The sequence below is a fragment of the Myxocyprinus asiaticus genome, chromosome 12 (genome assembly GCF_019703515.2).
Source record: "Myxocyprinus asiaticus isolate MX2 ecotype Aquarium Trade chromosome 12, UBuf_Myxa_2, whole genome shotgun sequence".
Lineage (NCBI taxonomy): Eukaryota > Metazoa > Chordata > Actinopteri > Cypriniformes > Catostomidae > Myxocyprinus > Myxocyprinus asiaticus.
This window is the reverse complement of record NC_059355.1, coordinates 33,177,668-33,190,168: the sequence shown is the minus strand read 5'-3', so window position 1 is coordinate 33,190,168 and position 12,501 is coordinate 33,177,668. Positions and strand designations below refer to the sequence as shown.

The following is a 12,501-nucleotide window of genomic DNA, read 5'->3' as shown; positions in this document are numbered from 1 at the left end:
AATAAATAGCTTAAACATCAGTACTGTATGTTCAGTATCAGTCAGTTGCTGTCCATTTAAATAAAGAATAAATACAAATACAATAAATAGCTAAATTAAAATCAGTACTATATGTTTTGTATCAGTCAATTGCTGACCATTAAAATAAAGAATAAATTCAAATAAAATAAACAGCTAAATAAACATCAGTACTGTATGTTCAGTATCAGTCAAATGCTGACCATTAAAATAAACAATAAATAAAAATAAAATAAACAGCTAAATAAACATCAGTAGTACTTTTTAGTATCAGTCAAATGCTGAATATATTAATACTGCCAGTCAATTAGGGCCAGGTTGTAAAACAAGAAGCATTTACACCTGCCGTGTCAACAGATAAACAGCGGCAGCGATGTTACACCGTATTCTGCTATTCAACTTCAGGGGAAACTTTCAACGGTGGAAAACCAGACTTTTAAATATTACATTTTATAAATGCAACGACTGGAATTGTTCGGTTGAAGGGGGTACCAAACTGTGAATCCTGAACAAAACAGTTTGGCGAATACATGTTTATACATTAGCTTCCACTCAGCTGACAAGCAATGAAAGTAGCTACATGGTTAGCTAGTTAGCTATAAACTCGTTGTCACGGAGAAAAAAAGACGGACGTTGCTTATTTACTTTCCAGCATTGCTTCTCACCAACTAGATAACAACATAGCGTGAAATCAACACTCAACAGACACAATCCACCACTGCACTGTTGTCTGCTGAGCTGCAAAAAGATGCTCTGATGTTTACCTTTCAATCTGCTACATTACTGACTGCACTGACAAACTATAGCTGGCTAACAGCATACAGATGTGATAAACATGAGTGACATGGATGTAAGGGACAGGATTAACGTTATATTAGCTATATTGAAAAAGGAAAATGATGGGGTCATTGTTTATTAACATTCCAGTATGTATTTCACAAACTAGTTAGCAACTTACCGAGAAGACACCGCTTAACTCCGCCCTGTCTGCAGAGCCACCTCAGCTCTGTAAACAATGTCAAAGTCGGAGCATGCTCTGCTGGACAAACTGCATTATGACACCAATTCTAAAGCATTGTTTTCTGCATTATATGTTCTGACTAGCGAATGTTTACATGGAAAATGTTTGAAAAACAGTGTGAGTGGACACAAAAACACGTTCGGTTTGAACAGCCCCTTGTTCACATGACAGAGTACTAGCTGAAGTTTCTCAAAGTTACCTCTCAAAAAGACAGCCTTTTGTTTCAGTTGACTATAGGTAAATTTACACTGTATCCAGCGCTGTATTCATAAATATCCCCATACTGTTTTACCGTGTGAGAAACTGCTCCAAATGATTCAGTGAGAGAGCACTCTGAACGAACTGTCCTGAATCACGAATCGATTCAGACCGTTTTGCAAGACCATTTGGCCAATTCACTGAAAAGAACCGACTCAAAAGAATTGTTAATTTGCAAACTGGGCATTGCTAGTTCTTTTAAACAGCCAACAGAAATACAGGACACATTTCATGATTGGTGAAATATTCTGAAAGTAAATATTTCTCAGGTCAGTCAGAGCACTCATACACACAGTGTGTACGGCCGCACAGCTGCAGGCACAACTGCACTGATACATGCAGCTGTGTGTTAGTATGAAATCTTTACCTGTTCCCTGCTGTACTGTGGCTCATCTCAGCCAGGCTGGACCACACTGCCTCCACGTTCTTATTGACCTCTGTGACTCCGATGTCTCCGAGGCTATTGGGATCTTTTCGGCGAAGCAGGTCGTTTACCTTTGCTCCCATGGCTTTGCCCAAGTTGAGGGCATTTTTCAGGTGCTGGCTGCCACCTGTTTTTGATCCTGCCAGAGCAGAGGTGTCTGTGGAGGCTGCTGGACTGCCAGTGTTGCCCGCTGGACGAGAATTCTGCTTGGGCTGTTCCGCAAAGTTTGAGTTCTCAAACATGCTTTGGTCCACTAGAGAACAAAACAACAAAAATAATTTTAGACAGTTAGAAAAAGTGAGGCACAGGTAAGATTTACCATATCTAAAATGAAACATTCATACTACATTAACAAAGCCTTTGCTACAAGCTGCGAATCCCACAGCTATTATCTTATATTCTGGAGTTTCTTGGTTGCAATATTTGCTACAAAGCGTGAAGCAGCTGTATAGCTGTGTCTTCAGTTGCATTTGTGTAGATGTAAAAGCATTCTGCTTAAAACTTTACTAGGAATGAAAGAGAAACTGTTGTAAAGGTGATCATTTAGCAATTAAATTTACCATTATTTTTTACAACTTTCTATGTATTTTCTTTTTTTTTGTGCACAATGGTAATTAAGCATTTTACAGATCAAATGATGAACAATGGACAAGATCACATGCAAACAAAAAAAAAAAAAAAACAACAATACTGGCAAAAGACAACTGAGCATTTGTCTAGAACAATTAACAGTTCTTACCTCAGAACCATTATTTTATGGGTAGCATTTCAAGTGACAAAAAAAGAATGTTTTATTTTTTGTATCTGCAGAGATATTTTTATTGTTGACAACAGGGTTGTGCACCATTCAAAACTGAAATGAATACCTTTAAATTCCAATTCCTGAATTATTTGAATTTGAATTGAGTCTTCAAAATAAGATTCAGAAATGTAATTATAATTCGAATGGAATGATTAGCACAATTAGTCAAAATTATCTAAATATTTTTTTGGACTGTGATGTTTGGACTATTATGCTGGACTATTGAAATATTTTTGTTGTGTGACAGTGAGTTTCTTTGGATTGCAATTCAATAAATTCTTCCTGTCATTCCAATTCAAATTCAAATTACAAACTGATTTCCTGTGGGGTGTGGTCAACGCAATTCAAATTCCAACTCAGGAATTAAAAGGGAGACAATTCTTAAATTCTAAATTTTGTCCAACCCGACTTTATTATGTCATTATTTAAATTCAAACATGTCAAAAACTTTTACCTTCAAAATGTGACTGAAGAGAGGAATCCCAACGAACGAGAGAAAAAGAGAGAAACAACAACTTCCCATGTTAAGAATAAACAGCTGACAAAACTAACCCTGACATGGTGTTCTGTTTCAATTTCAGCTTCAATTCAGGTTGTTCAAATGTGTTTACAATAAAAAGCTGTACATTAGCCTGGCTCTAATCGAATGTGAATTCAAGGAACTCTGATGCATTTGATGTGGCATAGTGATTTCCAGCTTGTTACACTCAGGCAGCTTAAACAGTTACTTATAAAGAAGAAAGAACTCTCATTATCTTGTGAGAGTCTCTAATGACGAACATACTGTTTACTGGGCCATACACAAGATTAGATAGACAGGCTTTTGAACACAAACATTTGACAAAACAAAGTTATTTTGATGCTGACAATGTCTTGGCTCTGCATGCAAGGCAAACAGATGAATGAGGAGAATCGACAGGCTAAAAACAGCATGTTGTTGTCATGGTAATCAAGGGGAAGAAAGACAAAAAAAAAACCTACAACTTACCACATGTGACTGGTATGCCTTTCGTTGCCAAGCACACCATTGGGAAACAAGAAAAGCTTTAAGCCTTCACAAGCATTGATCTTCAAAATGTGTGTCATCAGACAAAATTCATTTTACTATAAGCCTTAAACAAGAACAACAGAACTGCTGAGCTATCTGGGGAAGAGAAAATGTAAGAAGAAAAGCAGCCAGTTATCTGTGAATTCAATTGACTGCACCATTGCCCATATTGATTAGCAGTAGCACGTCATTATGGTCATTTTACATTTAAAAAAAGTAGAGTAGAACTGCATATTCCACTTTGCTTTCTGAATGTGCATTAAATCAATACTTTTTACTTTTGTTGCACAAGGCCTACACACATTTCCGCTAATTTCTTACGTGTTCTTCAAGATGGGAGTATAGCAAATCATCAAGTTCCAATTTTGGCTGTGAAGTGCTTATCGTCAGTGTTAATATTTCTCTACAGGACTGGCTATTATCACAGACATGTACTGTAGCTCTAGGCAGCAGTTTAAAATACCTCACTGAGGCTCCACCACAGTAGCAAATGCTATTAGCGTATACCTGACACGCCAGTATTCTGGGCTGGTTTATGAGCTGCTGTCTGCTCCTGATGTATCCCAGTAGGAGGGAAACCTCTGGACCCAGTGTTATCCAGCCAGCACATGGAGAACATACACACTTGAGCTGTTCACATGTGCAGGGTGCCACAAGAACTGAGGGTTTTTGGGTAGCTGTAGACACTGAAAATTTTTAAACGTTCTCATAGTCTCTGTGGGGGAGGTGGAAGAGCCGCGATCAGATGTAACCCAAATGTCAACTTTTTTTAATGAAAATGTATTTGTTTTATTCAACATAATGGCACAAATGCTGTCAACTGATCTTAACTTGTATTGAACCCAGAATATCCCTCTAAATCTAAATTGGGTCACAATGACCTGTAACAGCACCAAAGGGTTAACTTGTTATAAATATAAAATAATGGATCTAATTGCTAAATAAGAGATGTTAATTCTGACTATAGGCCAAGAGTAGGTGTTAAAATTAAATCTATGCATTGTGATGAAAATTCAATGCACAGATTAAGGAATTTAATAACAGATTATATGTATTCCAATGTATTGTGTGTTCATTTCTTATCCAAAATGCAAATATTGACCTGTTTTCGGTTTTAAAATTCCACCAAATCCAGATCCATATCTTCTGAGACATGTTCAGTTGGCCGTCTAGTTAAATCTGTGCCTTGAGCATATTTTTTAAAATATGAAATTAAATTAAGAATCGCACAAAAATACTCAAAAGTGAACCGAAGTGACCAAATTACAGATTTCACAATGTATTTTATTAACCCATTATTTCCAATATGGTTGACCTAACAGATGTTCAGGTCAGCAGAAGATAGGTCAAACATCAATATTTAATTTGAACCCCCTTTCCAACATGAATCTTTTAAAGTACAGGGGCTGGCAGACGGGGAAAGAAAAAGCTGTGATACATTTAATGGAATTCATTTAGGCCAGGATAACACACTATGAGAGGGTCAAGGTGGAGTCTCTATAGCTCATAATGGATTTATACCATGTGACTCCCTGTTATCAATCCCACCACTAACACACATAAAATGGGGCAGTGGTAACAATGAAAGGGCTGTGAACTCCATTAGTAAACTGCACTGTTAGGACTATCTAATATTCCCTTTCATATTTTAGCCTTGCTGAGTTTCCTTGATACTTAAAAGTATATTTTACCCAAAAATGTAAATTCTGTCATTTCCTCACCCTCATGTTGTTCCAGACATGTTTGAACTGTATCGACTTTCACTTTCATTAAGTCTTTTTTTTTTGTACACAGTGAAAGTAAATGGTGACTGGGGCTAACATCTGCTTTTGTGTTTGGAGTGAATGATGACAGAAGTTTAATTTTGGGATAACTAAACTATATAAGATATATTGCAATATAACCTCATACCTTTTTTTGGGTTGTCATTTTGAGCAGTATCCTGGTTGATACAACAGCTCTCTAAAATGGATTTCCAAAAATTAGTTTTTTGAAAGATGGTAAACCTCAAACTGTGTCAGTACAATTAAGGTGAGACCAAAAAGGTCCACTGAAAACACAAAATAAAGATGGGAAAGTGTTTGTATGGCATTTCCCTACTATTAGAGTAAAAAAAACTGTTTCAGCAGACTAAAACTGGCAAACGTAACAGGAGACAATGGGCTGGAGTGCCCCCATTTTCATTCTACTTCAAATCAATATTTAATCAAAGACTCTGCCACATCAATGTCAAGCAGGAACACATACTATACATTGCAACTATCTGCAATTTTATCTCATCAAATACAGTTTTATTTCAAGTAGACTATGATGCAACATAATAACAGCTTATCCACTTAATCAGCAGCTGTGTGTCTTGGAAGAATTCATTGGAACTTGATTGATCAACAGCATACAATAGTATTTCTGCAAAATGTAGTTAAAATGTAACTAATAGTTTTTATTTTTTTATGGGAGTTTTTAATTTCATGGTGTGTGGCTCTTCTGTGGAATAAATGAGTGCAAATCAATGGAAATTCAATCAAAAACTTTTTTTTACACATGCGTTGCTTCTCATTCCAGTTAAGTGTAGCAACAATGAAAATACGTTACTAGTCAATACAAACTGCCAGAAGCCAAGCAGGGCTCAAGGGCCCAGGTCCAGTGTGAGAGAGTTTTGGGCCAATTGACCTGCCCTATCAGGTAACTCTTGCATTGTCACTATGTCTTATGTATAAAATGAATTTGCAAACTTAAAAGTGGTCCAAACTTTATGTTTTTATTTGATTGTATTGAACACTGTTTTTGTGAATTCTGCTGATTTAAAAACCAAGATAATATTATTTCATTGGCTAACATAGATGAGGTTTTATTAAAAATTGTCGGAATGTTTTGTAATCATCTTGGGAGCATCAGTTAGAATAGGTAGAACATGACTAAACAAATGACTGTATGCTATCGATTTATGGCAAAATTGTCTGTCATGGAGTTACATCAGTGGCAGATTTAGGCATGGGCATTTACAAATAGGCATTTACAATACAATACACTTTGGGGGTGTGCTGAAACGGGTTTCACACATGGCGCAATATAAGCTAGAACAGCTACTGAGTTACGTGATTGCATTTTTGTCAAAATAAAAACATTTCATGAAATATATGACTTTATTACACTGCTCTCTAAATATTCAATTCAGACTGATCAATCTTCCCATTCAGCGGTCTGATATTTCTGAATAATGACAGCACATCTGGGTATAAAGTGATATTACACCAGTAACCTGGGTATTTGCAAGCCGTCTTTCCTACTTCACATATCACTCTGCGATCTTTACAAGTTAATATAAAAAATGTCAACTCAAATTCAAAATAAACACCTTACAGAACTCTGACGCAAACCGGAGGTGAAATTCAACTGGTTCTGGAGACTCTGCTGTCTCTTTCTTCTCGCATAATAACCTAATTTCAACTTAAATCAATATTTCATGTCTATTTAATTATTTATTTGGTAAGTAGTCGTGTAATAAGCAGGATACTCTACAATCAGCTGGCCATTATCGCTAAATAAACCCCTTTAGGGTGATGTAAGACAGGGTGATCCTGACCACCTTGTTGGGGTTTATTATGTGATAATCACCGGTTGAAGATTATCCCATTTCTTTAATGCATATAATATGTTATAGGATTCTAGGACAAGGCCAATGACAAAGTAACTGATTTTTGTCACATATTAATTAGTTGTGCTTGCTAAAACATGGAACACAAAATAATAATAAAAAAGTTGTCTCACGGAAGTGACTTTGGGCTGTCAAGCTCCACAAATAACCGATATGACTCTTGCACTATATTCTGAGTCTTCAGAAGCCATATGACCACTTTGTTTCATGGAAATAAAAAGATATTAAGTGCATAAATAGAGGAAAAAAAAGACATTAAAGAAAAAATCGACACAGGGAGTGCTTTCAATGTCCTGTGTGTGTGGGAACACTTGCTTAACACCCTATTATTTCCAGTCTAATTGTGTGCACTTGTCTGGCCCTAAATGACTCCGGGTACACAGAGAGAAACAGTGAGCTAGAGGAAACCAGGAAAATAAGAATGGAGAGGTTAAAGAGACAAGTAGTTTATCAGAGAGATACAGGAAAGACACTGCAACATATCACTTTTTAGAATCACAGAATAAAACTAAATGCAAGAAAGCAAAAAGTGTACAAAAGTCCATATGTGAAGCAGTAAAAGGTAGACACTCTATAAGCTCTTTGAGTACGAAAATAATGAATAAAGGATGTGGGTTGTGAAAACTTTGACATGCCAAACTAATTGGAGTCCCTGTTGGTTAAAGATCTGACTGGTTTAGACGCCTCGTTACCCTTAGGGTATAATTAGCCAAGCGTCCTCAGTCTAAAGTCTTTCGATTAATATTCTGTTCTGCCGTGCATGCTAAAACAGATGTAGCTGGATAATATTCTTAATTCTTAGCACATCTGATATAAGGTGATCCAAATGACCAGTGCAAACATGCCTTGAACTGCCCAGAAATGAAACCGCAACTGTACAACTGATGTGATAAGTACAATATCACAGGACCATGTATAAAATGTTCTCTCTTTTTTTTTTTTATACAGATGTACTTTATCTTTTGTTGTTAAAAACAATTACTTGTTTGTGAATAACCAGCAACTGCTTCATATAGATTCTAAAGAGGCATTCACACATACAACGATCTGCAGCGACAAAAGCATTTCAAAAGTCAATAATTTACAACGAGAGTCGCTGATCTCCTGCAACGAGGGCAACAGCGACCATTAGGGGTGGACGAGATAACCAAAATCTTATATCACAATATGAGTAATTTGATATAACAATAATGATATATATCAGGATATTGTAACATTTTTGTTGGCAAGTCAATAAAAATTGGTTAATATGTTAAATAACGTAATGTAATGCCTATTTTTGGAAAATCCAGTCAGTGAATTAAATATTTCCAAAATACTTCCAAAAGAACTCATGTTTACAACATTCTTACCATAATGCTAAATTTCACATTATGACACATTTTAGTCTGATATGTTGTTGACTAATATTATTTTTATTCTAAACTTTCCTGAAGAAACTCAAGAAGATCAAAATCTGACCAAATTAATGCGGCGCGCGTCTTGCTTCATTTTGAGGTGGTAAATCAGACTGCATGTATTACGAGTGATTATCGCAGTCACAGTTTGCAGATTACATTTTTCTGATCTGTGTTGGCTTTTCTGAAACTATACCACAGATGTCGCACCTGTTTTAATATCAAGCTCCTCTTTATTTCCTTGGCTTGTTGTTTGGGAATCATTCCGTTCTGTGGAGATGTTTTTTTTTTTTCAGGGTTTTTCCTGGGTAAAAATTATTGAGTAGCGCGAATCATCCCACTCTGCGCTCTCCTGTAAATACCGGGAAGCCTTCTGCGCACATGACACTCAAATGAAACGCAGATGAGTGTGTCAGATGAAAAGCATATTAAGCACTTATGAAGCGCTAAATGCGAAATGAATATCATTGAATTTGATAGGGAGGCTGCTGAAATTTTTAATGCAATAAAAACCCTATGTTTGTGAATGTTTCTTAAATTCTCTCAGCCTCACGTGAAGCCCTGCCCACTGATAGAGAAGCCCAGACTGCGCACTCGAATTGCGATATACATGATATAGAAAAATCTCTATCGACTGACACTTTATTTTATCACCACAATATATATCGTCATATCGCCCAGCCCTAGCAACCAATGGTGACGAAATGTGGGCGTGTCCAGCAATGTGACAAAGTTGAGAAAAGTTAAATTTTATGCAAATAAGCAGTCACCAGTTGGAGTGAAGTCATTGGAGCAAGTGTAGGCAAGATGAAGAAGATAATATAACTGCAAGGGATTTCACGGTTCTATATGATTTGTCTCTGTCCACAAGCAGGGATAGAATAAAAAAAAAAGTGTGGAACACAGTGCCAGAAATTCTTGGCATTCCAAGTGAATTTGATCCATGCATTGACAATCCTTTAGCTTGTTCACTATATGATGCTTTAAGCACTGCTGAAAATTATAAACACTTTTTCTCCTTCAAAATTTTAAACAGTAAGTGACAATTAAAACCGGTGACCTCTTTCGACTAAAATCGCTGTATGTGTGAACATCCCATTAGCGATCAGATAACAATGAGACGAATCTGACATGATACTTGCCCCTATACTTAAAAGTGGAGACAAAAGCATTTACTATGTCTGGCACAGTTTTCGCTTCAATATGACATAAAATGTAACAAACAAAATGCTCACCAAAGGGTTAAAGACATCTTGGTCTTCCAGATATTATCAGCAGTACAAACAGCAGTAGACAGTTCGACGATATTGACATTGACTGACTTAAACCTTTTAAGTGGAGCATTAAGCACTGGTGTGTTATGAAGCTGTGCACAAAAAATCACTTTAAACAGCAATTTCATCTACCAAGCAGTCAGGGGGGCTGTGCATGTTTAGCACATTGAGCAAACGCAAGGTGCTCTCGTCTTGCTGTCCCCAGCTTTCATCACTCTCATCTGTGTTTGATTCATACTCGGACGCTATGCCCGACTCACGGAACTTTAGCAGCTCTAGGCTACCCAGAATCTTGTCTCGTGATGAGGGTGAGACATCTTGGGATGGCGAGTCGGGACTCTGCTCCTGTTGGGGTGGTCCCGGAAGAAAGCGGAAACACTCAAACTTGACCAAGCACTGGTCCCTACCTATAGGACTGCCCAGTGGCAGGGTGAGCTGTGTCCCATCGTTGAATGGAGGGAGGACACCGTCCTCTGGTCGTGGGGTGGTTGGGTCGCACAGGACTGGGGGTACATTGGCACGGAATGTGATTTCCAGTAGACTGTCTTGAGATCCCACTGTTGAGAGAAAGGCATGTGGTATTAGAGTAAATAAGTTATATTTTCATTCATTAATCACATATGATAGATTCAGAGAATGATTCATTAGAATGTTTCAAACTGATAACTTGGGAGTCTGAGTCTTTTTGGCCAATTTGTAAAAAGAACTGGCTCATGAGTGTCATTCATTCATGAATCGGACAACAGTGGTCCTAGTGTATATTTGTTTTTGCGTGCAGCTAGCAAAGACAACGCAATGGAAAGACGTGTTGCCTTTTGTTTTATTTTGCAGTTTCTTTACCTTTTAATAAAGATATTCTCTTTTGCAGTGCTTTTTTTTTTTTTTTAAAGACGTCCTTTACAGGAAGGCAGAAATGAGACAGCTGGGACAGTCAGGGATGAGTGCTCTTTATCATGGAGGCAAATGTGAAAGACAGTACATTGAAAAGGTGCTGCTGGTTTAAACGAGTGTGCTCAGAGGAACTGCTTTTAAATTAGCACAACATGAACTGTGATGGGGTGCGATGACGGGATTGAAAGATAAAAAGGTGAAATTATATTATATGATGGAAAGAAACCGGTGGAGCAGACTGTAAGGGCAGGGTTTAACTGTAAAAGTGAAAAAGAGTGAAAGAGTGCTGGCGAAACACATCAGGTATATTCAGAGAGGGTGAGTGAGGATGAGTTGCACAAGTAAAAGCACTGTAATTAACTTGACGGAGCAGGAGAAACGAGAAGGAAGGTGGAGCAGAACAGACTTGAAGCATTGTATAAGTGGAAAATGACTACACATCCAGAGAGAGAGGAGGAGAGGGAAATATAGTTGAACGCCGGTGATGGGGAAGCTACTTTGAAACTGTAGTTTGCAAAGCTCATAGCCCCTCATAACAATGAATTATAAAAGGTGAAGTGTGTAACTTTTTTTTATGTCAAAATATGTTCTAATATCCTAGATTTATTGTTCACTGACAACTATAAGTAAACCTTTCATGGGTTACCTCCCCCAAAAGTGTAAACAGAGCCTCCCAAGCACTATCATAACATTGATGTTTATATTTTGAGCGGCTCGCTCAGCTCCACCCATCACTTTCTACCTCAACCTATAGCGTTAGTTTGGGGCATGGCTACTTGTAGTATACTGTTCAACCGGGAGAATATGAACGTCCATGGCAGACGTGTTACAGAGGTAAACTTAGCTTCGCCAAAATTCAAAGACTTGCTAAAAGACAGAGAACAGAGTAAAACCAGAGTGAACATTTACAAGGTGGAGAACTTTGAGGGAATTTTTGGGGTTCGATTCTTGCCTTGTTGTTTCTTGACATGTAACCTACACTCTTTGCGTATTGCCACACAAGTTAGCTCATTTCTGTCGAGCTTCAGATACATTTGTAAGATACTCGGTATCATTATCATTACTAGTTATCAAGAACTATCCTACCTCTTGTGCTAGATCCCTTGCACACCAGCTACCGTTCAATCTGGCGATGTTATCGGATGAGCCGATTCCTCTGCAATGCTTTCTGTCCGGTGCTTATGTTATAGTGGTCTTTTTATTACGACGTTAAACATTTATCACCTTTTATTTAGTATTGCATATTTGTTAATAGGAAATCAGAGAGGGTGAAAGGGTGTGATGAGTCTGAGGGGTGTTGGCAAAGGTTGTTTGAAAGCATACTTGATTTTTGTAATTCCGTTTGGTGCCATTAGTAGCGCAGAAATTACACACGTCACCTTTAAAGAGCAGTCAAGCTACTTTTTTTGAAAAAGTAGTGGTAGTACACACTACTAACAAAAGTAGCTAACCACATTGAAGCTACTTAATGGAATATCTTTCATTACAATAATATCTTAATTACAGTTATATGTTTAATAATAATTATACATTTAATTATAATGTTTTTATTTTATTTTATCTTTATATTAATTTATTTTTATATCATATTGTTCTGACCCATATTTTTCTGGCACACAAACAGTGCAAATTTTTAAATGAATCAACTTTAAATTAAGTTAACAACATAAAAATAGCATTAAACATATATATATATATATATATATATATATA

The 12,501-nt window shown here is 37.0% G+C and overlaps 1 protein-coding gene across 1 annotated transcript in view; it reads right to left on the bottom strand.

Annotated features, from left to right (window-relative positions):
* LOC127449267 (carboxyl-terminal PDZ ligand of neuronal nitric oxide synthase protein-like) overlaps positions 1–12,501 on the bottom strand; it is a 167,178-nt gene that overhangs the window by 13,002 nt on the left and 141,675 nt on the right. Inside the window, exons 10-11 of the mRNA XM_051712588.1 lie at positions 10,305–10,454; positions 1,665–1,974 (exon numbers count right to left, since the gene is read on the bottom strand). Coding sequence (XP_051568548.1) covers positions 1,665–1,974; positions 10,305–10,454 — 460 coding nt within the window. The remainder of the gene's footprint in view (positions 1–1,664; positions 1,975–10,304; positions 10,455–12,501) is intronic.